The 26,724-nt window shown below is 39.4% G+C and overlaps 1 protein-coding gene across 1 annotated transcript in view; it reads right to left on the bottom strand.

The window, feature by feature from the left end:
* Window positions 1-26,724, bottom strand: part of COL4A1 (collagen type IV alpha 1 chain) — a 71,343-nt gene that overhangs the window by 6,292 nt on the left and 38,327 nt on the right. The window contains exons 24-48 of the mRNA XM_017737064.1: window positions 26,173-26,364; window positions 25,169-25,337; window positions 24,718-24,810; window positions 24,515-24,619; window positions 22,941-23,038; window positions 22,487-22,637; window positions 22,048-22,161; window positions 21,478-21,645; window positions 20,835-20,924; window positions 20,101-20,253; window positions 17,229-17,327; window positions 17,048-17,137; window positions 16,039-16,178; window positions 15,045-15,171; window positions 14,862-14,942; window positions 14,016-14,114; window positions 13,454-13,504; window positions 11,393-11,578; window positions 10,608-10,741; window positions 7,147-7,219; window positions 6,372-6,443; window positions 5,036-5,164; window positions 3,516-3,614; window positions 3,157-3,369; window positions 2,260-2,437 (exon numbers count right to left, since the gene is read on the bottom strand). Coding sequence (XP_017592553.1) covers window positions 2,260-2,437; window positions 3,157-3,369; window positions 3,516-3,614; window positions 5,036-5,164; window positions 6,372-6,443; window positions 7,147-7,219; window positions 10,608-10,741; window positions 11,393-11,578; window positions 13,454-13,504; window positions 14,016-14,114; window positions 14,862-14,942; window positions 15,045-15,171; window positions 16,039-16,178; window positions 17,048-17,137; window positions 17,229-17,327; window positions 20,101-20,253; window positions 20,835-20,924; window positions 21,478-21,645; window positions 22,048-22,161; window positions 22,487-22,637; window positions 22,941-23,038; window positions 24,515-24,619; window positions 24,718-24,810; window positions 25,169-25,337; window positions 26,173-26,364 — 3,104 coding nt within the window. The remainder of the gene's footprint in view (window positions 1-2,259; window positions 2,438-3,156; window positions 3,370-3,515; window positions 3,615-5,035; window positions 5,165-6,371; window positions 6,444-7,146; window positions 7,220-10,607; window positions 10,742-11,392; window positions 11,579-13,453; window positions 13,505-14,015; window positions 14,115-14,861; window positions 14,943-15,044; window positions 15,172-16,038; window positions 16,179-17,047; window positions 17,138-17,228; window positions 17,328-20,100; window positions 20,254-20,834; window positions 20,925-21,477; window positions 21,646-22,047; window positions 22,162-22,486; window positions 22,638-22,940; window positions 23,039-24,514; window positions 24,620-24,717; window positions 24,811-25,168; window positions 25,338-26,172; window positions 26,365-26,724) is intronic.

Here is a 26,724-nt window from a genome sequence, read left to right as displayed (position 1 = left end):
TTTCCCATGCATTTTCCTTTAAAGTTTTTGCTATTTACATTTGTGCTCTGTATCTGCAGTAAGAGATTTCTAGCAAAGTAACTTGAACAATAAACTTCAAAGCAATTCTTCAGAAAGGCATGCAGCACCAGTTCTTTTACTTTAGATAAATTCATTGCATCTCAGAACAGCTAGGTTACTGAATAATCCAATGACCAATCATGCCTTCACAGGAGAATTGTAAAAAATCCATGAGCTGGGCTGGAATTTTAATATGGGGGCTGGTAATAAGGAATTTGGTAGATATAATCCATTTTTTCTTGTACAACTCCTCAACTGGCTGCTGCAGTTAGCAATGATGAAAATGATTCAAAACTAAACAGTCTGATTCCTGTTATCAGAGCAGGGAAAAGAATCAAGTGCAAATGGATTAAGTTGGATTCTGGAAAATGCAGAGAAGCAAAGGAATTCAGAATGAAAGCATTCTATTTCTGCCTTGTGAAGACTGCTTTCATACCTACTGCCTTCATCTTTAGTGCAGAACCAAGAGAGTTATTTTAAGAAACACATCAATGAAAGAGTAAGTTAAAAGAAGGAATGTAAAGCTGCATCTATTCTTGGAGCTCTGCTTTGCTTCAAGAGATTTCTGGTATTTCAGTAGAAGGCCTTACTTGAAAAGAAGTCCTATGACTCAAGGCAGCAAATGACACTTCTACACATTTTCAACTTTTGGACAGGGAAAACTGTTGGTTAAAAAGCATAAACTAATAAAATAAACTGAAAGAAGAGTCTTTCAGACTCTTTCCTAGTTTTCTAAAATTAGAATTTACAACTATCTCACTGGTTGCTATAACTAAAAGGAGAAAAACACATAAGCATACATGCACACACACCACATATGTACATACATATACACACTTACGCGTTTTTATGGTGCAAAAGCTACTCCATAGGCATGAGATAAGGCAAAGTGTTGGTTAGTACCTCCTTTGGCAAGAGTTTCAAACATGATTGTTAAAGGCTATTTTGGGTGCATGGTATGGGATGGCATAAAAGGAATATGCATTTCAGAAGTTGGTAATTTGAATTTTTCTGAAAGTCAAGCCCCTTCCATTCACATGCAATGAACAACCAAAAATGTAAGACCAACATAGTCTCTCTTGAGAATCTTGTCCTCAGTCTGCCCATTCATTTTTAAGACATATCAACTTCTTTGGCACTAAACCAAAAGTAAGAATACAGAGTACAACTGCAGGCACAAGATGGATTCCACTATGCAAAACAAATAGCAAATGTTTTGCAGTAGAGCCATACATCTTTTCGAAGACCCCAGATGCCCAGACTACAACCTACTGATGATTTGGATTGTCCTTTCTCTTGGATGTACCTGAGAAATCATTACCAGCAATCTCCACTCCCATTCACTAAATATGGCTGGAAGAGGCATCAGCAAGAGCTGATACAGATTAGAAGCAATGACACAAAGGACAGTAATGTCTGTATCTAATGATTATTACTTAAGCTGTAAGTCGAAGATTCCCTTGTTAGATTCATACCTAACGGTGGGGCAGTTTTCCACACTTTTCCTCACAACTCTGCCTTCAGCACTGTACATATTATACCAGAAGAGTTTTTCTAGTGGCCCTAAAATTTAAAATGAACCAAAAGTTCAACATGTATTGATGCAGAACAGTTATGTCTCCGATAGAAGCACCATTCTTTATGCTAGCTGGGAATCTGGAATTATTAAAAAGTAGATGATTGATTTTGCAATTGTTTCTTTTAATTTAGACAATAATGGTTGTATTCAAGCAGAATGTCTAAAACAATGGAAGAAGCCTGGCAGTCTAGTCTATGATAAAAATGTTACCATTTTCAAACAAAAGGAAACTGAGCCCTAAAAAGCTTCTAGCTATGGCTAGTCAAAAAACAGAAGTGTTTTGGACAAGAATTGTGAAAAAATGCTAAACTTTTTCTCCTTCAAAGTACATCATAGCTTTTGTAAGACAACATTTCAAAGTAAATCTTTTCATTTCAATTATACTCAAAATAGACTACTCTAGTTGTTTGCGTTTCCCCCAAAATGGATTTATTTTTGATCAAAGTCTAAACTGAAAACATGAACACTTCGAAACATTTCATCAAAAGAATTCAAACTTTAAATTTAAAGGCAGGAAATAAAAATATACAGATTAAAAGCCTTGTCCAGAAAATTAAAGAACCCTACACTCTTACCACAGGCTTTTTTACTTTATAAATACAGCAGAACTGAAACCATACCTGCTGATGAATGGTCTGATATTATCACCAGTGATAGGAGCCATATTCATTGGCATGGGTTCAGGAGTAGACAGCCAGTAGGAGTAGTCATTCCTTGATGCAAAATTACAGACATTGTTGATATTGCAGAATAAGAAAGGCATGGTACTAAATTTACGAAGACAGCTTCCTGCTGTGCCTGAAATGTTAAGTGAAAGGTTATTTCTTAACACAGTTTTGTTAAACCACTGCCAACTGCCTAACAGTTATTTCCAGGAGCAGCCAAAAAGGCAAAGAACACTTGCTCTGGAGGGCCCAGTACTCTCAGAGGAAGTGATTTCCCTTAGCTTCACCAGGAAGGAACAGGACAAGGCAAGGAGTAGCCCACTCTAGCCTGTAGAATTACGGAATACATTAGGTTGGAATAGACCTCTAGAGGTCAACTATCCTACTGCCAGTTAGACCTGGTTGCGTGAGTCCAGATTTAGTTGACTTTTGAGGATCTCCAAAGACAAGAAATTCAACCACTTCTCTGGGGTTCTGTTCCAATGGTTGACCATCCACATGATAAAAAAGCTTTCACTTATGTTTCACTGAAATGTATCTCATACTTGTGTCCACTGCTTCTTCTGTCACTGAGACTCTCCGAGAAGGGACTCCATTCTCTCTACCCTCCCTGTAGACAGCTGCAGACTGCAATAAAGGCCTCCCCATAAACATCTGCTAAGGCTGAGCAAACCCAGTTCCATCAGACTGTCCAAACCCCACGAGCCATCTCAGTAACTAGGTGTTGTATTCACTGCAACATCTTCCCTCATTCTGGGATGTCTAGGTCTGGGCCAGAGCAATTACACAGATTTGCTCAATACATTTGGTTTGAATGAATTCTAACTGAATTCTAATTTGGTCTCTACTTACCCAGATCTTGGCCATGTGCTCTTTCATTGCCTTGTACATAGAGCAAGGAGTAGCCGTGGTAAATCAGCCTTGTTCCAAATGGACACGACGGTTCTTCAATGGTTTGACTGTGTCTGGTAACAAGGAAGCCATGAGCAACAGATGGTGCCCCTGGTGGGCCCATAGCCCCAGGCAAGCCATCAGGACCAGGTGGACCAGGGAATCCTCTGGGCCCTGCAATACAGAGAGGCTCCTTTTATTTCTGCAGACAGCAGTACTCTCCCTACACAACTAAAGAAGTGAAATTAAATACATTCACACCTAATACCATGTTATTTTTCCATGAAGGAATTAAGTCTTTGAAGAACACATGGACTTACCTGGGGGACCATAAGGACCAATTTCCCCTTTCTGCCCAGGTTGACCATCAAACCCTGGACTACCAGGTGGTCCAGGTACACCTGAAGGTCCTGTCACTCCTGTTGAAAAACAAGCAATAATTATTACTGGATATTATTTCATGTTAGTTCTGGCTTTTTGGCTTTTAATACAGTACAGAACAGGTATGCCTCAGCATAAACCAAACTCATGCAGATTCAGTGCATACAGTTCCGTATCTAGAGCGCATATGAGGGTTATATGCAGGCAAAGTGACTATATAGTAGAGAAGAACAGAGAAGTAAGGAGAGAGCATGCACCTAAAATAACTAGTATTTGCCTGGACTATGAAAAGGAAAGGCAGCAATCCCTTCTCTCTCTGTTTATCATATAACTCAATCAAAAACAGACCATAAAAAAGTAGGGTCATGAACAGTGGGAAAATGGGTATCCTCTTAGCTTCTTCCCAAACAAGTTTTCCGACATATTTTATGTCTTCCTTTATCGATTTTTAGGGATGCTATGAATCCTACATAAACTCAGCAAATCTGACTTCAGGAAAAGGAAGTTAATACCATCAGCATCATTGCAACATCTCTGTGACTCATCAGAAGCTTTAGATGCTCACAGCTTTCCTTTTCCTGATCACTCAAAAAGCAATATTGTGTTTATGTGCTGAATTGACTATTAGCGAAGAGCGATAGGTCCTGTACAAGCAAACCCATGCTGTGTTCAATCACTGAGACTATTTCATAGCTCTTTCTTAAAAGACAGCAGTTGCAGAGTTGTATTCCCACCTTCAAGAGAAAACCTTCATATCTACTGTATCAACTAGCAAGAGGATATTCATTATATTATACTGTAATTCCCCATCAACTTAACAAAAATCATTCAGGAAAAAAGATTTTCCTTAGAATCTTAACACTCCTGAGCTCCCACTCTCCATGTCCCATCATTCTGAAGGACATGTGTCCTTGTGCCAGCATTTCATTTGTCCTACCCTTTGCTCCATTCCCTTATATTTTCCAATGTGCTTCATTTTTGCAGTTCATCTACTCTTTATAAAAATTTCAATATCTGGACTAAAAGAAGAAATCTAGGACCATGGAACAAGCTTCCTCAGGAAGCACTTTTCACTCCAGGACCAAGTGTTTTTCCTCATGCTTGTCTTCTCCCAGAGACACACAAGAATTAAGTTTGGATTCAAGACTAATGACAGAAGATACCCTAACAAATACATTTTGGGGAAAGGATGAGCAGAGTGTTGCAAGTCATTCTGCTTACTGCTGATTTCAGATACTGATGTGATGACTGCAGAGTGAGAGCCTACAAAAAATCACCTGGAAGGCATCTGTTTTGGATGAGCTTCAAAAAGGACTCCCTTCCTCATCACTGACACAATTTAAGTGGCTTACAAAAACTGGATAATATCATACCAAAAATCTTGCAGTATCTAGCCTACCTTTGGTCTATTTTTACATTACTTAAAATGGTTTTTTACTGACAAATTAGAAACTCTCACCTTGCTGTCCTTTGGGACCTGGAAGTCCTGGGAATCCCTTGAGACCAACTGGTCCTACAGGGCCAGGTAAGCCAGGATCTCCTTTAACAAGCTGAAAAGGACCTGGTGGGCCTGGTGGGCCTTGTAAACCTGTGGAAATCAACAGAGAAAATCAGCACATATTTAGTACTGCACAACAAAAAAAGGCAAAAAAAGGTTACCTTGTATTGCCATTTATGCAGGCAGAGACTAGAGCCTCTCACAGATAGTCACAAGGTATCAATGTGTCCTAGACTTTACACGTGAATTAAACTGCAAAGCTTCCCAAACAGAAGCCTGTCTGTGTTGATATCTCCAGCCAGACAGACCTCTCATGGACTGAAATAGCTGTCCAGACCTTAGGCTGCATGGAGTTTCCTCAGCAAGTTTGCAAATGGCCCCAAGCTGAGTGGTGTAGCCAATATGCTGAAAGGAAGGGATGCCATCCAGAGGGACCTTGACATGTGTGACAAGTGGGCCAATGGGAACCTCATGAAGTTCAGCAAGGCCAAGTGCAAGGTCTTACACATGTTTCAGAGCAATCCACAACAGCAGTACAGACTGGGGGATGAATGGATTGAAAGCAGCCCTGCAGAGAAGGACTTGGGAAACACAAGTAGATGAAAAATGGGCAATGTCTGCTCGCAGCCCAGAAAGCCAATACTGGGCTACAGGAAAAGAAGCGTGGCCAGTAATTCTCCCCCTCTGCTCTGTTCTCATGAAACCCCACCTGGACTATTACATGCAGCTCTGGGTCCCCTGTACAAGAAGGACATATACTGGTTAGAGCAGGTCCAGAGGAGGGCCATGAAAATGATCAGAGGGGTGGAACAGGTCTTCTATGAAGACAGGCTGAGAGAGTTGGGCTTGTTCAGCCTGGAGAAGAGAAGGCCCAGGGAAGACCTCACTGCAGCCTTTCAATATATAAAAAGGCGACTTGAGGATAGTTTTTTACTGTGAGAGCATTGAGGCACTGGAACAGAGGTTGCCCAGAGAAGCTACAGAAGCTCTGTCCCTGGAAGCATTCAAAGCCAGCTTGGATGGGGCGCTGGTCTAGAGAAAGATGTCCCTGCCCATGGTAGGCAGGTTAAAACTAGATTATTTTTAAGGTCCCTTCAAACCCAAACCATTCTGTGATGCTAACTGACCATTCAGATGCTGCTACATGATACCTGGTTTCATATTCTGCATTTTTACACAGAACAAAAGGGTGATGTAGTTATCCATTGATTAGTCACAAATAACTACAAATTAATCACAAATAACCATTTTACCAAAAACGTCTGGGGAAAAAAAAAGGCAAAGCTTCACATTATACCTTTAGATCCAGGAAGACCTTGGTCACCTCGCTCACCCTTAAGGCCTGGGAAGCCAGGAGTTCCTTTTGGACCTGAAGTCAAAGGAAATATTTGATGAAAACTCTGTAATTTCTTGATTTGGAAGGATATGTGTGGAATAATCATGTACGACCCCATGATCCTGACTTACGTGACTTAATTTGCACAAGTACTTTTTAACTGTTTGCAGGAACATGATACAAACAGCAGCACTAAGTCACCAAAGAAATGATGACTGAAAATAAATTTCTCTTATTTTTTCTCTTACTTCTCTTCAAAGTTCTCTTACTTTAATAATATAATTCTCTAGATTAAAAGCATTATGTTTTTTCTATTAATAACTGTATTTTTTATACACATGGTGTTTTCATGTACATGATAGTGATGGTAGCAGGAATATAATCAACAGGGGAGACACACAGAGCCCATTTCCTCACATATAGCTATAACATTTGCCTCTTCAATTCTCAAGAAAATCTTCAAGATTCTTGACTGGTACTAACTAACAATCAATTTTACATCCATCTATTAAAGGAAGTGCACATTTAATATTTGCAAAGCAAGAACAGGCAAAAGGCAAAAAACCTTGAGAAAAATCTCAATGCTCTTGTATGCTTTTTGATGAAGCTTTCAGTGTCCTGTTCAGTTATTTGTAACATAGAGTCAACATTCTTTGAGCATCTCTTTTGAGAGAGAAAGGATATGAAAGAGACATTTTTGCATACTTTTCAGGAGTATGGTAAGTTTTCTCCTCACCTGGAATACCTGGAACTCCTGGAGGTCCAAGATCACCCTTTGGACCAATATCTCCTGGCAAACCAGGAGTACCCTGCATAAAAGAAAATGTGAAGTATAGTTATCCTATGTATTATGATATAACTATATATACATATAAATATATGTATATTTATACATATAAATATATGTATATTATGATATAACTCTCAAATAGGCTGTGTATTATTGAAAACCTATGAAAAAAAATATAATATGAGATAGCCATTAAGTTTAAGAAATGGTCATTCTCTCCCTTGATTAGATGAGAAGCTTCTCCTACAGGAACAAGAGTGACATTTCGTTCTTTCTTAACTATTTTTTGCCTCACAAAGATACCAGATCAAAATAAGGTCGTAGTAGCAGTGCAGCCAGTAAAAAGGTTCTCAACCATTGACCATATTATTATGAAAAACATCAGCAAGCACAAGTCTCAGCACATACTAATTTCCGTGCAGTCCCAGCAGGAGGTTGCTAGTTAGATAATTCACTGGGGTAATTCTAGACCACAGCAGACTTGAAAACTTCTACATCACACATGGGATGAAATTAAATATGCTCAACAATTTATAATCCTCTGAAGATTTTTACTTTTCAACAGGGCTAAAACACTCAAGGACTTAAAACACTTCAAACACAATGGGAACTCCTCCTTCTGCCTTCACCATTCTAAACTGTTCCCCTCAAATTAATGGTAACAAGTTCACTGTAGCCTCACTTCAAGGAAAACCAAGCCCCTATTTCAAAAGACTCTGTAAATAGTCATTCAAATGGCCACCAATTTCCTTTTCTTCTTTTGTCTGCTGCAGATCGTCTGCAGAAAGCCTGTAAGTATAGTTTAGAGTTTCTCCCTGGTTGAATTGGTATGACAGTGACAGTTCACTATGTAATAAAATGTGGAACACAGCTGGAGGAAAGAAACAAAATCCCTTTGCTAAGTAACCTACCAACCAGCTGGAGATGTGAATGGAATATCCAGTGAAAAATAATACCAGTAGGAGCCATCATATTTGAAAAGCAATAGAATAAGCACACAAGGAGTGATTTTTCATTCAGTGCAAATTAGATGTTTATATTAAGGTGAGAAGAACAGCTCACTACAAATGTCTAATTCTTTCCACTGATTTTAAAGGGAGAAGAGATGACTAGTTCAAAAATGGATGTCCACAGTGAAATTTCCAAAGACTCCAAAGTCAAACAAAAGAAATGCTACTCTCAAGAGTGCTAAGGGAGGCATGAATGAAGTAAGATTCTCTGGTTTCCTTCAGTCACATAATCACAGTATGAAGGATTGTTTAAAGAAATGGCTGCCTCTTTGTATCATAATATGTGAACTTCTGAAGTCCACAACAGGAGGGCCAACTTTCATTCAGAAGGCAGTTACGAGTCAATCACATTCAAAGATGGACATTTTAAATATATTTTTTTAGGTTATAATTATAAAATGGATTTATAAGAGGAGTTTATTGGAAGCTTTCCATCAAAATACTTTTTCCACAACAGTATGCATTTCTTAAACATTTTTTTCTCATCAGATATAGCTTGGTAAACAACACCTTTTTTGGATCTGTTCCAAACAGAACAAAACTATTTCAGGAAAATGTTTCTTCTCACATTTCAACACTAAAATGAACAGGAAAAAAACATGGGATTTGTATTTCGCAGTCTGGTCTCTGTATTCACTATTCTGGCCTGTGTCACTCATGTTGCAACAAAATCTCCCTTCTGATATAGGTATCCATGTACCTGGAGACCTGTATGAGCAATTGAGCCATAATCGGGGCAGGAGCCTGTCACACTGGGGAGGATGAAGACATTAGAAAGTCATCTTAGTACGTATCACCAGAAGAAGCTTAATATTTAACATCACTCTCACTGCAGCATTTCACACTGAGTTAACAACCTGCCACTATGAATTGTGCTCAAGGAGAGTGAAACATTTTCTCTGATTGAAGGCATGGAATCAAAATCCTTTGGCATTTCCCATTCTTTCTCAGCAAACAGTCTCGGACTTGTATAACAACCAGTGAAAAGCTTTACAATCTCCTGGGGTATAGAAATTTAGCTCTCTGCAGAAGTACTGCAAATTCTTAAACTAGGGAAAATATACTGGAGTGTTATGTTGGAATTTACTACCTTCAAAGCTGGTACGGTATGGTACGGTATGGTATCAAATACAAAAAGGTATGAACACAGAAGCAAATCCTTAATGTCTCTGTGAAGAGACATTCCTGGATGCAGAAAAAGATGCACTAGATCTTTGCATTATCAAGAATAAAGTGTACCTTTAAAGCCCTGCATTTCATATCAGAACCTTATTCCTGAGTCTTTCTTCCTTTTGTAGACTAGGAATTATTCTTTTTTCCATAAATATTTTTATTGTAATTATTGGTTGGGTTTTTTTAATAGAATCATTAAGATTGGGAAATACCTCTAAGATCAAGTCCAGCCATTAAACCAGCAGCACCATGTTCACCGCTAAACCAAACACCTCAAGTATTATATCCACACATTTTTTGAACACTTCCAGGGATGATGACTCTATCAGTTCCCTGGGAAGCTTGTTCCAATGCCTGACCACCCTTTCAGTGAAGAATTTTTTTCTAATATCCAATCTAAAGCTTCCCTGACATAACATGAGACCATTTCTTCTTGTCCTGTTACCTGTTACTTGGGAGAAGAGACTGACACCCATCAGGGAGTTGTAGAGAGTGATAAGATCCCCTCTGACCCTCCTTCTACTCTGGGCTAGACAACCTCCATTCCCAGTGTAGAAGGAAATAAGAAATGAAAAGCTAAAAAATAGAGCATATTTTTCAGGGTGGAAAAAGGCATACACTTCGAGAGAAAGAATATAGAAGACCAACTGTTGTGGGTGACTATCCTATTCAACTTCATTCTCGCTAGTATACCGAAAAGAGACTATTTTGGGCCAGGGAAAATGAATAATATATGACAAAAATGTATTAATAGTATTGCCTGTTTGTATTTCTAAATCAGCAGCTATATTTCATGACTGACAGTACTGAAACTGCACTTTATTTGAGAGCTTTCATAACAAAAGCAAACAGTTCAGGTATTTTCAGAAGGCAATTTATCGTGAAGTATGCAACCTTTAAAATTAACTACTAATGCATTTGCGGGATTTATGGCTGTGCTTCAGCCATCCTGTACCGTTAAAACACTGTAAATTATATTTTGGGTGTTGTATGTTACCACTCACTATCTGTAAATTTCTAATGAGTTCATTAGCTCACTGGGGCAGCCTTTCCAAGGAGAGCACTGAAATGCTTTCAAACTGACTTTACATCATCAGCAGTGAGTCCAAAGGCATTTTGAGCATGAAATATCATTATTTTGAACAAGAAATTCTATGATTAATATATCAATTAATTACAAGAACTAGCTTTCAGCAAATCTGGAGTGTACTGAAAGTAACTTACTGGCACTCCTTGGAAACCCGGATCACCTTTCATTCCCGGACCCCCAGGAGACCCTGGCCAGCCACTGCTCCCTTGCTCTCCTTTGGCCCCTTTCAGACCTGGAGGTCCTGGTGGCCCTATTGGACCTGGTAAACCTAAATACCAGAAGAAAAGAGTATTTAGTAGCAAAATTGGTTTACAGCAGTACCTGATGGAGGACAAGCAGGGTCTACAGATAGACAGAACAAAAATAATTTTTGTAATATTTCAAGAAAATAAGTAGAACAATCTGTTGAAGGGAGACTCCTCATCCAATCATCTTTCAGCCTGTGGCTGATTGAAAATAGAGGGAGTTTTCCAAATGTGCAGAACAAGCAGATAGTACATCCCCAGGCAGAAACATGCTAAAGATATTTTGTAGCTCCGCTCCACTCTCCTCCTTAGCCTCTAGCACAGGGCCACTGCCATGGAAAGGCCATGCTGGGCCATTTTTAAATACATTAACACTCCAGGACATAGGAACATACAGCCCCGGATGCCTCAAAACAGTAAATAAAGTCCATAGGGAAACATGGAAATGGAAGGCAACCTTCTCAACATTAGAAAGATTTCTGGACAAAGCCAACTGCCTGAGGACATAAAATCAGCCTGTTCTAGAACATAATGCCAAAACTGCCTATGAACAAGGCTTTTCTCTGACCTGTGAGAGGAGGATAAGCAAAGATACGCAATATTGATTGTATTATTAATCAATCAGGTGAGCCTCGATGAACAGCAATACACTAACACTAAAGACAAAGAATTACCTGGAAGACCAGGTTGGCCTTGGGGTCCTCTGTCTCCTTTAGGGCCTTCAATTGCACTTCCTGGTAGTCCAGGAAGACCTTGGTTCCCCTTAGGGCCTGGTGGACCTGCATATCCTGGTTCCCCTTTCAGGCCTGGGATCCCTGGACTTCCTGGGGATCCTGGAAAACCCACTTCGCCTTTTGCACCTAAGATTTGAAACGACCACAGAACATGATTAGAGAGAGGGTCACAATCACTGAAACCTTCTGCCTTGTTATCCACTCATAGTAAGCTTTATTCTTTTTGAAAACACTGACCTTAACTTTACACATTTCTAAATGCAAAACTTCAGGAAAACTGTATTATTCTTCACATGATGATATAAAATACGAGGAAAGTAGTTTGACTGACATACCTTTTCTTATCTTATCACTGGGCTATTTTTAGTCAGTCTTAAAATAGATTAACATCCAGCATCCCTCTATCACCCCTTACACTAAGACTATAAAGCCCCCAAACCCTTATTCCACAGCCATTATTATTGTCATAGTCAAGTAATGGATGTTGTGCTTGACTAAGCACAAAAGAACTTGCTCCTGGAGAAAAATTGAATATTTTTTTATTAATATCTAGATTTAGACCCACTGTACTTACTTTCAGGCTTGTACAAATAGTTAACAATTGCAATTCAATCTAATTTTGGATTGAGCAAAAGAATATAGAGTAACTGGTATAAGTACAATACTAAGAGAAACATTTATAGAGAACACTATCCCTGGCTCTCTGCCTGAGCAGAACAAGGTTTTTAAGTCCTGAACTTGTTTCTTTGGAACTACAATGCATTTAGAACAGAAATTATGCAAGTAGACCACAGATTTAGTCTAGACCCAGATATTTTTAAATGAGCTAGATTGACAAAATGAGAGATGGGAAAGGTGAGAGAAGTGTTCTCATAATCTAGCACTCTACATGCCTACTGACCTATGATTAGAAAATTTGTTTAATTTATTAAGTTCTCTAACATTAGGGCATTCGCAGCAGTTAATGACTGTTAATTAGTCTAAGATGCTAAATAAAAGATATACTGAAATCCTGGTTTATCACTTCGGATTGTCCAGACAAGTGTCCTGTATTGATAGAATGAATGAGTGAGGTAGGGCATTGATATTTAAAGCTACGCAAGTTCTTCAAAACCTGCCATGTCACATTAATTTTGTGGATGGACTAGTTGAATTGTGTTTTCCAGATGGTTAAAATAGAAAATTCCTCAATTATACACAAGTTCCTTTATCAACAGCAGTTGGTCATGTCTTCACTACTGTATCTATTGCAGCCTGGTGTCTAGGACTTATTATACTTATTTCATAAAGTGGAGCATGGTGCATTACAGACACCTTGAACAAGCACTGACTCGAGCCAATCAAACCATTCTCACAGCACAGTGTAGGGACACACTTTTCAAAGAACATAAGGGGACTTGAATTTTCATAGTCATGTGGCTGTACCCAAGCTATGAAGTCCTGAGCCCAGGTAATAAAAATTTTCAGTGAGATCTCACAAGGACTCTGCTATCTTTTGCATCTCTGCACCACGCTCCTGTGCATAGCTTAGACATGCTCTACTGAGCTATAGAAAATAACTATTTTAGCAATTAATACATCAGGGCTGCAAAACAGATTCAGGCAAAAATAATTACTGCAGTATCCTGGCCACAAAACTACTACCTATAGCTGCCTGGTGCACAGAACCTCACTAAATTTTGATTCTTGCAAAATTAGTAGGAAAACAGAGATACTTGGGAGTCAAAAGCACAGCACACAAATACAATTATTTATATTACCTCATCACAGCACAGCTTGCAGTCAGTAAATTCCACACTATGAATAATTACCTATTTTAGGGTATATCTAACTCCAAGATGTTGCCACTGTAACAGAAATTAGTATTTGAACCTCTCAGAGCTTCTGCCTGCTCTGAGAAGGCACAGGATGTAAAAGAATTAAGTAGAAAGTATGTCTGCATTACAGAATTACAGTTATTGTGTGTTGGGAAGGAGGTTTAAAATTGTTTAAGTGTTTCACCTTTATCTCCCTTTGCACCAGGAAACCCTGGAAGTCCTCTACCTGGAAGACCTGCAGTACAGAGACAGCAAAAAATTAGAAGCTGGGAAAGTACTTACATTTAACCTGTAATGAATAAAACTCTATTACGCAAATACAAACTCCAAATAAATGGCTTATGCAAAAGTTCTTCGGGGCAGAGGCTGTTTTTGTTATGTACTGGTATTGTACTTAGCACAATGGGTCCTGTATGACTGAAAACCCTACCCTAAGAGAAGGCAAGGCTGCTCCACTATTTCACAGCTAAGTTGCAGGCTGAAGTTAATTCCAAAACACAATTCTTTAAAGTATTACCAGCTTTTGTGAAAGAAATTCTTTTGAGATTACATTGATTAAACACAGTTGCTCATCTAAATGATCAGCTTTACAATGCTGGATGATAGTAAGACACCAATACTGACTTTATTTTCTAAGGTTTCATCCAGAGGACTCAAAGCCAGTACACACCTCTACCAGCTACTCTTGTGTGGCCTGTGTCTGTGCATTTTCATACCACAGGAGCTGAAGATGACAGTCACAGTACCTTGTTCACCCTTTGCACCAGCTGCACCTGGAATCCCATCATAACCTGGTTCACCCTTCTGACCAATGGCACCAGCAGGACCCGGAAGACCAGGTTCACCTGAAAAATCATTGACATTTTCATTTTAACTATGACTTTTTTTTCTCTCAAGAAAAGCTTTACTTTTTCTTTTGCTCCCACAGAGACCAAGCAGATATTGCATGATGATTTCAGTGTGACTTTTCGCTGAGTTTACTTCTGAATTAAACCAGTCTGAGACAGAGCCCAAGTATTAAAGATTTTGACACAGCTAATTATCATGAATCTCAGTGAGTTTAGAATGCAGGAACTCCAGCAAAGACTTGTGAACAGCACAGTCCATTGTCCTGTAAGATGATGTGTCCTGCAGCCAAAAAACTGAGAACAGAGGACTCCAAAATCAAAAATGTTGTTATATTCATAACAGCAATGGACTTACTCTCCTCCATACTCTATTTCTTCTTTAATATCTGTGTAATGATGCTCATGTGGTGATTCAGGTTTGGGGATAAAAAACAGCTGAACACTTTTTAAATTAACTCAGAAACAACAGAAGTAATGGCTGTAAAAGCAACCAGTCTTGTGGAAGGTGGTAAAACCTATTCCTCAAACAGTGCAAAAGAAGTATTAGCCCCCACTACACTGACTCAGTGGGGGAGTTCCCAGTTTACCTGGGAAACAGCAATGTCTTTTTCTTATGAAATGAACAAATGCACTATGAAATATCTAAGCCAAAATTAAAGTAGAATGCAACAGATTTTGTTTTAGCCACTGCCTGAAGATCAACATTATTTTAAGTGTCATTTGGTGGTTTGTATTTTTTTTTACCTGGTTCTCCTTTTAAACCTGGAATCCCACTTAAGCCTGGGAGTCCTTTTTCACCCTTCTCTCCATGGCGGCCGGGGCTTCCTAAAGAAAGGAAGAAGACGTGTTTCCATGTGGGATATTTGATATCATTTTACCTTCGATTTTTCACTGCAGTTTCTGTTTTATAAAAGCTTAAACACTTGCCTGGAAATCCTGCCATGCCAGGGGATCCTTTGGGACCTGGGGCACCCGGCATTCCAGGAATTCCTGCACTACCCTTTTCACCCTTATCTCCAGATAAACCTGGACTACCCGTTCTTCCTGGTTCTCCCTAGAAGAAGCAGCACACATAAAATCCACACATTAATTCAGAAACAGTTTTTTCTGTATGCAGTGGTATATGTTACCCCTCGTATTTATATCTAACTTTTAAAGAATTCCATTGTTTTTCCACTCCTAAACAAAGTAATTTAGGATTAAATTTGGTGTTAAAATCCACTAGCAGAGTTTTTAACTAAGCTAGCAATTGCTTAATACCTACATATGAAAATGAGCAGTTTTCTACGCATTTTTAGGATGGTTATACAAAGTCTTTTCAAAAGTAGCCTCTTAACTTACTTATTACACTTCATTACCTTAGAAAAAGTCTTTTTTTGAGTCCTCAGTAAGTTTGCTACCAGATTAGCAAGTATTATTTTTACCACTTTTACTTATAAATTCATAACTGTCATTGTACAGCTAGGAAAAGGAATATGAAACAAATGAGAATCCCATTAGATGCTATTAAGAGATTAAATTAAACTTTACAGACAGTATTAATACAGTTCACTTTTCAGTAGTATCTGAGCACTGTCTAGTATCTTCATAAAAGCACAGTAACATTATTTCAGTGTGATTATTTGCACTGTTTGCAAAATGCCCTTTTCACATTATTGACTCAGTATTTTTAAAAGTTCTTCCCCTTCTCTACATTTCTAGCACTGTGAATTAGTCTCTTCTGAACAGATGTAATAAGAACACTGGAGATACTGGTTCCATCAAACAGAATGCATCTAAACCTGTGCATATGAACACCTTTCAAGTTTCTCATAAGGCAGTTATATTAGCATAATAGAAAATACAACAAAACAGCTTAGAGGCCAACAGCATCTTTTCAAGCATTTGGCAGAGATAACCAAATCCTTAGGGGTATAAATACCTTCTCACCAGGAGACCCTGGAAAGCCGATTCCAGGAAAACCTGGTGCTCCTTTGTCTCCTTTTTCACCTTTTTGCCCAGGGAACCCTGGTGTGCCTGGTGAACCTGGTACTCCAGGAAGACCCTTTTCTCCAGGTGTTCCTAGTAAGGGAAAGGGAAAAATGGGTGCATCAGAACCAGTGGTACCCTAGCAGTGTTGACAATGATTTTTCACCATTGCCTTAGCTATTCAGAGCTATAAAAGTAAGTAAACTATCTTTTGAGATTCACTCTCTAAATGGGACTTTTTGTGGCATGATAAACTCTACTCATAAGAGATGGTCATAATCTTGGATTCAGAGTAAACAGAGATCTTGTTAAAGATATGAACTGAATAAGATTTCATTTGAATAATTTCTAATAGTACTACAGTGACAAAGTGACTCTTCTGCAGCATATTTTTTCTGTCCTCATTTACCATTTCAGACTTTCATGTTTGATTTCCTAAATATGCTAGACACAAGGACATCCCAATGGAGACAGTTTCCATGTTGAGTTACAGGTTCTTCTCCATTTTATTCTTTACCAGTCCTTTCCACAACACTACTATTCCCAGACCCCTACAGTTCATAATTGAGATGGAGTACACAGCAACTCACCAAACCTTTTAAAAGAGGGAAAATACACAAGAAGCTTAATGCAGTTCACAGACTATCAGAGACATACAAACAGGTGCCACTCAAAAAACTGCCTGCCTGAAACAAATACAGAAAACCTAACCATCCAGCTATTTGCACTTTGAACCTAGAAACTTAGGAAACCATCCTATTATTTGTATATCACAATAGGATTGAAAAGCAATGTCCCAAAAGCCTTACATTCAGTTGCTGCAAATAGTGCAATCGTTTAGCAATTGTGCAATTGTAGATCTGTTTAGCAGATCTACACCCACAAATAATCCATACCGGTCCTTCAAAATGATCTATATTAACTTGAGGAAAAAATAAGAAGAAATTCCTAGCAATCAGTACCTGGCAAACCCATTTCACCAACTGATCCTTTTTGTCCTGGAACTCCTGGATCCCCTGGGTATCCTGGGGGGCCCTGATCACCTTTTGGTCCTATGGACAACAGAGAAATTAGGAGTCCCATGCATTAATACAGTTTAAAATACCTGACAAACAGTCAGTCTGCTGTTAGCTTCAGACATACCTGGTTGTCCTGGAGTACCAGGTTCACCATCCCTCCCTGGAATTCCTGGTTCTCCATAATCCCCACGTAGCCCTTTTTCTCCTGTTGCTCCATGGTCCCCTGGACACCAAAAAGACAAACATAGTGAGATCAGTTTTATCACAGTTTACTGTAATTACATATAATAATCCTTCTAGTTAATTTTTGATCACTGCTGCTTCTCTCTGCTGAACAAGGAAATGGATGAGTAAAACAACTCTCCAATCATTAAACCAAGGAAAGGCTAAAAACTATCACAATTTTATGGGTGTCTGTGCAAATTACAAAGCAAGTGTATCTGTAATTTATATCTATAAAAGAAATTGGAATTGATGTGTGTTTGAGTTACATTAATGAGTTATTTGAGAAATGGCAGACAAAATCAGGTGTTAACAGAAACTACTTATTCGACTGTTCAGCTAACTAAAAAGGCACATGTGGGCAACTAGTAAGCAGCCAGAAATTGGATGCTTTCTCTGTTCCATTCAATCTTTAAGCACCTTCACAAGGCTTGATCTCTTACTCTGTACTGTGCCTCTTCTCCAACTTTATGTCCATGCTTTTTGGTCATAAACAATTCTGTCAGTGTTGCACAGAGCTTCAGGACAACAGGTTACTGAAGACAACTCACTGAAGGTTTTTAAGTAAGCAGCTTTTATTAAAAACATCTCAAGATGTCCAAACCCAAACTTTTGCGTTAGGCATCACTGAGAATATGACAAAAATTCTGTGTCTTCTCTGCACAGTTTGTATTTCAGAAGCTTTTAAAAACATTACTGCGATATTCATGTCTAGAGGAATGAAGGCAGCCAAAAGATCAGCAAAGTTATGGAGTATAACTAACTAAGTTATTTTTCTCTGCTGGTAATAGGGTTGAAGAGGATGAGATAAGAGCAGAAAGTTGCAGGCTGGAATCTGTTTGGAACCTACTCTTCCAGACTGTGTGAGCCAGGCCAATCTTTAGACTGTATGTGGTCAGGAAAAAGTAGAGCATAGAAGTTTGCAAGCATGCATTATTAGCGCTGGAGAGATTAGTAAATTAGAAACCAAAGAAATTAACCATTTGAATTTCTCAGCAAAGGTTTCTTTATTTGCATGTAACCAGTGTGCCTAATTTAGATTTCTAGAAATAAAATAAAATTAATCATCCTACATGCCAGTAGTAGATAAGGAAATAGTGAAAACCACAACCTATGTGGTTTTAAGACTTTACAAACCACAAGATCAGAAACAAACAAGAAGAAACAATCTAGATGAAATCTTTATAGGCTGGGAGCTTCATTAAAAGTACTTTCAGAAGCTGCATCTCAGCTGAAGGGTAGATGTACTCCATACTTGCTCATGCCCTCCCCTGCAGTCCCTGGCTGCCCAAGCTGCAAGGCACTACTTACCCACATGCCCAGGTTTCTCTGAGACCCAACCAGAACACGTGAGCCCAGATCTCCTTCTAACAATTAGCCAGGACATGGAGAAAAGAGGTAGCTAAGACTGGGATACTCTCCTGTTTCCACAGTTCAAATACAACATAGTATAGTTATTAGTGATTCACTGTCAAACTGGAGAGGAGTCTGCCCTGGAATACACTGATGAAATGTACAGATGTCACCCAAAAGGAAAGGCTCAAAAAGAGGACAGGATTAGACTACAGAAGGATTTTGAAGAGTTCAAGTAAAGCTTGAAACTCATCACAGTGAAAATCAAAAGTGTGGTACACCATATGTGTGATAAGGAGAAGTCAAAAAGATGCATACAAAATGAAAAATTATTACACAGGCAGTAGTCCAGAGCTAAGGGACTAAGAATTACAGCTAATCACAAACTCAGTCAGCTGTTGTTTCAAGAAAGGGAAATTTTATTCTAGCCTGACCTGAGCTGAAGTACTTTGCTTGTTTCAGCAATGTGCACTCTAACAAGGATGAGCCAAATTGGGAAGAAATCAGAAAGTGTAAAAAGAACAGTAATTGTTTCAGAAAACATGATATATTATTAAAGCCTGACGGATTTGGTTGAGAAAGAAATGAAAGACTACATGATCTCAGTAGCTCCCTTCTAAGTTCCACACTTCTACACTATTTGAACTAAAAAAGGTTACTATTTATTAAAAACACTTACGGTTTTTTTAATAAAAAGTAAATTATGATAAGAAGAACATATTAAAGAACATATTAAAAATATGCAGAATATACACAATTTTTTCTTTTAAAAGAAATGAAGGAGAGAAAATTATTTCTAACAACTAATTTATCAACTAGCAATAAGAATAAAAATCCAAGAAGAATGCATGATCTAAAAAAGCTAACAAATCTATAGCCATGAAGTTTCTAAACAGAAAACTGATTGCCTTTCTCCTGCATACTACCAGATGTTTATAAATTTATATAAGTTGATCTCTTGGTATCAGTGGCATAAATGCATTTCTTTTCTGAATTTTCTTCAGGTCACAAAGAAACACATGTCAAAAAAGGCTGCTCACTTTTTTTCTTACACTATCAGTTGATCTTCATGGCCACAACTACATGTTTTACATGAAAGACAGCTTTTCCCTTCTGGAAAGCTCTATTCTTACTTCTAAAACTTCTTTTCAGAGAGTCTTCTGATTAAAGAGGTAAAATCAATTAAAAAAGGACAAATTGAACCTCTTCTATTCAACCAAAACCCTATTGCTCTGTGATTAATCTTTGTTTCTATAGAGTTGAAAAACACTAGGAAAATATCTACATTTGCTGTGTGAAATTCTTTAATCTTATTTTAAAAACTGTTGCCTAAAATTAACACAAAACTGAATTCAAAGTACTGCTGTTTGGTAGTATATGAGTGTTAATTACACTTACTCACAGTTAGAAACTAAAGTTACCTTTTTCTCCTTGATCTCCCTTCTGGCCTTTGAGGCTAACCATGTCCATGTTGTCTATTGTTCCAGGTTTTCCTGGGAGACCAGCTTCACCTTTATCTCCCTTAACACCAGGATCACCCTGTGGTCCAATTACACCTTTGAAACCTTGGCTACCTATAAAGAAACAGCACTGAATGTTACAGGGGCATATAAAACTTTGCAAAAATATTTAGTAGACAACAACAAATTAAACTGGCTATTTATTCAGATTTTTAGCACCAAATACCATGTTCTGGAACAGCTCCTATGAAGTGGTTTTTTTTATACTTCACAATAGCTCTGTCAAAAAGTTGACATATTTTTCCACTTCACAGCCATTAATTTTAGACTCTTGAAACAATAAGGACAGGAGTTTGGCAGTAATACAGAGCATTATCTGAGGCTCTTAATTAAGACCTTCCCGCTGGCTTTTAATAATTTCAAATATTGTATTATTCTTGGAGTAATACCTATAGCAGCCCCACACCTAGCAAACTCTTATGTTGTTGAAGAATGGATCAAAAATCATGCCTTGAAGCCCAAATACGACAGTTCCTAGGATATGGCCTGGTACAGTGTTTCTAACTCAGAGAGAAGTTACCTGACATAAACTATTCCTTAGGTCAAGTATAATCCTTATATTTGGTTATTTCCCGACTTCTGTTGGGAAAAAGGTGGGTTTTACAATTTTTATTTTGAGAAAATCACTCTCTTACCTTTTTCACCAGGTAACCCTCGATCTCCAGCTGGTCCAGGAATTCCTGGCAATCCAGGAGCTCCCATAACTCCCATTTCTCCTTTGGGTCCTGAAGCCAAAGGAGAAGAGTGAATGAAAAAAATTAAGCAGGAAGTGTAAAGAAGTACAAGAAACAGAATTATTTACTGCCTATCATATTAGGAATTACATTACTTAAGGAAAAATGGGACAAAGAAGATGATTAAACAAAAACAGCCCAATAGAAAAAACAACAGTAAAAACAGCATTATGAAAACTAGAGAAAAACAGTTTGTAACGGGTTTTTGACAAATTCTTAAAACTTCCTATTACAGCAAACAATGCTGTCATTAACAAAGGCATTATTAAAACCATACTCTGTAACTAAAACTGTGCAGAATAATCTCCTTTCATTATTACAGGAGAAAGGCAGTTCCTTCAAACTGCTGGATTTGATCCATGCCAGGACTTCAGCAGCAGTTCAGTTACATGTGCACAGAGCTGCTTTACTGATTTCAGTCCATGTGTTTTCCCAAGCTTGGGCTCTCTGATGGATCAATTCCTAAATGAATGTAAGAGTATGCTACCACAACTTAATACAACAGTTGTCAAAGATGCTGGTTTCTAAGGGGCAGGGTGTTTACCTGCTGATCCTTTCAGTCCAACAGCCCCCTGTGGACCTGGCAGGCCAGGTAACCCCACAGAGCCCGGGACTCCTGGCTGGCCCTGGCTGCCTTTTTCCCCTTTCGGTCCTGGCATATCTAGACCTGGGACACCAGGGAAGCCCCTTTCTCCTTTTACTCCAGGAAACCCTAGGAAAAACAGAAGATACAGGATTAGTCCTTAACAAAGAACAAGGAACATCATCAATAAGCATACCTAATCATGTCCACCTGTGATTCACAAATTACATGGCATGGAGGATGAAGACTCAAAGGCAGACAGCAGAACCAGTCCTTATTTCCTAGGAGAGGCTTTGAACCTGTATCTATTACCCACCAATGACCCAAGGAGACCAATCCAAACACCAGCATCCTCTTAAGAGACCCACCCTGCATTCTGGACCAGATGGAGGAGGCCCACTAGCATGTCCCCCCATTCACCCCCACCAACCTCATAATGCAGAAAGGTCTCAAGCAACACTTTTACCACTGTTATCCACTTATGTCAAAATTCTGCTCCTAAGCACCATCATGGGAGTATTCTCCTCTCACCTGGTGGTCCCTGGGGTCCTGGCTGCCCAGCAGGTCCTGGCAATCCTGGAGGGCCCAGCCCCGGTGCGCCTGGAGGGCCCTGCAAGCCTTGGAGACCTGGGAGACCAGGATCACCTGCAGGGAGACAAGAGAAATATAGACCAAGCATTCTCTGATGCTTGCTTGCTGAAGATGCAAGACAAGGTGTTCTGGAAGCACATGGCCAACAGGACCTCATTCAGCCTCCAACACCTCCAAGCCTGGGCTTGGAGGAAGGGCTGCTCTTTGCTGCTAACATTTGCTACTGGTGGGTGGTAGGAAAAAATGAGAAGGAAAAGGGGCAATTCCCTGAGATATCAGTAGGATATTTCAGTGATGAATAGACTTTTTGCTGCATCTACTGGAGAGTGACTTTAAAAAGAAATACAAACACAAAAGTGTATTTTTCCAGTGATGTTACCTCTGAATCCTTGCTGTCCAGGTATGCCCGGAAAGCCTTGCTCGCCACGTAAGCCAGGCAGTCCTGGATTTCCCTTTTCTCCAGGGATGCCAGCTGGGCCAGGGGGTCCTGGCAATCCCTTAGGGCCAGGGAGACCTACACCAGGTTCACCCTAGCCAAAGAAACACAATAGATTAGGAATCAACACATCAAAACCAGTATATAATTTGCTAAATTTATTTAAATCATGCAGTATAGGGCTAATGTATAGACCTCTATACATGACTTCAGGAGAGACTTGTAAGCCCTTTAGTGTTAATGTCAAGTATTTATCCATCTATTCTGTCCCCTTGTGTGCAGAGTGGGAAACATAAAATGGAAGAGAATTTGGCCAACTTTTCGTGCATTTTTCTTTGCACACGTTCCTGTTAACATGGGGAGTCACAGATTAACACTACCAGCAGCTGACATCTACCTTTTGGCCTTGTAAACCTGGAACTCCTGGCAAACCATCCAGACCAGGGGTTCCTGGAGTTCCTGGCAGACCAGGTGAGCCAGGCTGACCTTGGAAACCTATAAAACAAAACAAAACATTTCTCACATCATTACTGTCTCTCTCTGAAAGTGACCTCTGCTGTTTCTTCAGGCCTCTAACTGAACTATTCACAGGGATGTGTTAAAAAAGATCTGTGTAGTCAAACTCCTAGGGATGCCAGTACTCAAATGTCCCAATAAAGATTCAAATGCTGATGTTTGTGTGGCAGTTGGCTTCTGATGAGAAACAACCACTCAGAAGAAATAAATGCTGAGTGTCTCCTCTTAAATAAATAGCCGTGTGGGTTCATCTCCCATCTCCCTTGTGAGAAACAGCCTTCAAAACTGGGTTCCCAAAGTCTTCTTCAGAAAAATGCAACTTAATGTGTGGGACATCAGACTGAGGGATGCACAGTCTGTGAATCAACACCTTCTGTGCAATACAGACCTTGTGACACGTTCTACATGTCCCACTGTGGGTTGCATACAGAAGGTTTCTATCCCACACCTAGCCCATGAACTGCACCTTGGGAATGCAGGAAGGAATACCTACAACATTCTGCAAACCCAGAACAACTTCAACAAAGATTGCACTCACTCCACACCAGCACACGCACAACAAATTCAGACGAAGCAGGCAGAAATCCAGCTTTAAGGCTAAGACCCAGAATGTCATTGGGCAGAGCTGAGTTCATGGAAGGGTCCTTTAAAGAAATATATTTAATGTGTCATTCCTTTCTTCTGGCATCGAAGTGCAAACAGCAATTCTTTTCCAGATACAATGGGCCTTTTCTGTTCAGGTCCCAATGCAGTCTCAGAGGAACCAGACATGGTTACAGAGAAAAATATGCCCTTTCTCCTTATTAAATTTCTGACCCTCCCAGTTCATTGGTGTGTGGAATCATAAGAAATAATAATGAAGACACACAAGAATTTTGGTGATTGAGGTGGCTGCTGAAAGTTCAGTCATCTAGTTCTGAATGAGCAGCAGCACATCCTCAAAAAATCTAGAACTATAATATGAACATTTAGTCTCCCTCTAAGCTACTTGCATACCCTTACAATGGTCACGGAGGTAAGACTACTCTTATGTTGAGTAAGCTGGAGTTCTAACCAAACCACTCTCAGCTGTCTGGGACCCAGCAAAGCTGTAAGCTCTGGCCCAAAACAGTTGTAGTTACATCAGCATATTATTTTGACCAATTACACACAGTGTTTTTGATCTCCCAGAAGGGTCATCTCATCTCAGCTACTTCAGTTGCTGCAATGTAAGATGCTGTACTGTATCACTTTCTATTCTGGCAGTAGCTGTGACATTGTCTGTAGCTGCACCACTGCACTACACAAAGCAAGTGTGCATCGAAAGAATGCTCACTGTGGTGCTGGTTGACTTTTGCAAGGGAGCTTCCTCAGCTGCACCTCCCAAATCCCATGCAGCTATGGCTGGATGACAGTGCAGGCCTCCATCCACACTACAGTTACACCAGCTCTGTTAGATGGATAGCTTTATCTTACCTTTGGGACCGGGAGGTCCAGGGAACCCTATACCTGGCTGCCCGACAGCACCTTTTTCTCCTGGTAGGCCAGGTCTACCTGGAAGCCCAGGATTCCCTTTGTCACCTTTGCAAATGAAAACAAGACAAATGTTAACACAAAGGCTAACTTCTGGGGAACAGAACCATTTTAATAATCAGCCAAAGATTAACAAACTGCTGTACCTTGGGGTCCAGGGAAACCAGGTGGCCCAGGAAGGCCATCTGCCCCAGGAGGTCCAGGGAGAGATATAGTTCGTCCTGCTTCACCCTTTGCTCCTGTAAATGTAAAGTTTTATTAGAGTACAGGAACAGATGAAATAAAACAAGGGAGTTCTACCTTGACAGCATTATTAGTTCATCCATACCATTACAAGAGACTTGTTATGAAGTTTTTTTGGTAGAAGATTCATAGAAAACTAGGATGACCCTAAATATCCCATTTTGCCTAGCAAATTCTTCAAGAGAACTGCCCTCAAAAATTTGCAATTATACTGTTGAAAGCAAACACTGATTTAAATTAGAAAGTCTTTTTATTTCAGGCTTAAATTCTGATGATCCTCTAGGCTGTACCACTTAAAGGGCACAAATTTTAAAATCTTTTTTTGGTATGTTTTTAAGCACATTATAGCATTACCTGGAAGTCCTGGTAAACCTGGGGTTCCAGCAAAGCCTCTGTCTCCTTTTTCACCAGGTAATCCTGCAGTACCTATCCCAGGTGGGCCAGGAAAACCTCTTTCACCACGCACTCCAGGGAATCCAGGCTGGCCAGGGGGACCACGTTCTCCTTTCAAGCCAGCTGTACCCTAATTTTTGGAAAGTGTAAGTGTACTTCTTGCCTAGCTGGCAAGACAGAACACATCGTCCTCTGAATACTTTGTAACTGGGATTTAGCACAGGTGCCTGTAATGTTGAAAAAAGTGGATTTTTTCTACTGGGCTCAATGGAAACAGAACTAGGTTCCATGTGGAATAGCACATGGAAATCACATCTAGCAATGCAGCTAACTGGAACACGTAGTCCATGTTTCCAGTAGTGGATCTGGGAGCAGATGTGAGCTCCACTTTCAGCTCCGTATCATCATACATCAGCTGAACTCTATCAGTGCAAGATTTTGAAGCATTCATTTCTACAAGAAGAGAAATATGCTACAACGGACTTGAATCTTGTATTAACAATTTCTACATGGATAACTGAATTCAAATATCAGCTAAATCGTTCACACCAGTTCTCACTATCAAGCTGTGAGAAAGGCAGAAAGGAATAAAACTACTGTCCATGTCCAAACCTTTTCTCTATGGTCCTGACAGTAACAAGCCATGCTGAATGCATTTGGATCAGATCACTTATTTGCATGACATGCAAAGAGAAATGGTCAAAATCTAGCTCTGAAATAGTCTGTTGTTGAAAAACTGTCTTCCTCATTATTTCCAGTGAAAATGGAATCTTCTTCTGAGGAAGAATGTACCCCTCAAGGTAAGTAATAGATGTGGAAAAATGAATGAGGCAAATATACATAAAGCATGTATAGGGCACAAAAGCATGTGAATTCTGATCTGAAAGACAGAATGTATAGCACAGCAAGTAAACATAAATAAACACACAGTAGGACAATACATAAACATAAAGAAACAATCATACCGCTGCTCCTTTTGGACCCTGGGGACCTGGAAATCCATCTTTTCCTGGTCTTCCTTCTCTTCCAGGAATACCTGGTTGTCCTGGGAAACCAGGATCTCCCTTTTCCCCTTTCAGGATAGAATCGTAAGTAAAATCTCCAGGTTCTCCTTTTGCCCCAGGGCTGCCCATAAGTCCTGGAGTACCGGGGGGGCCCTGAAATTTTATAAATTCAGATGTCATCAGTTGCCCTACAAACCCTTCAACTGATACAAAAGAAAACAAACCTCCAAAAACTGAAGTTTAGACCCAAATCAAGGGAACCACCAAGTTTTTGGCTGAGGAGGTCAAATGAGAATATTTTCCAAGACACAGAAGTCTTGGAAGCAGAAAGCTTCTCCCTGGGTAGTTTATTAATGACATTCAGTGGATGTGAATACATGTGTTCCTTCATTATTAATATTTATTGATTTTGAACAGCGGACACAGTCAGCTGGTAATAGCAAAACACTATGCACAGGCTTGGAAAATAGTTTTGTAACCTCTTCTGGACAGAAATCATCTACCTAATGGTAT

This window comes from Corvus brachyrhynchos, unplaced genomic scaffold, assembly GCF_000691975.1.
Source record: "Corvus brachyrhynchos isolate BGI_N302 unplaced genomic scaffold, ASM69197v1 scaffold83, whole genome shotgun sequence".
NCBI lineage: Eukaryota > Metazoa > Chordata > Aves > Passeriformes > Corvidae > Corvus > Corvus brachyrhynchos.
The sequence above is the reverse complement of the archived record's forward strand: the minus strand, read 5'-3'. Positions and strand labels throughout refer to the sequence as shown.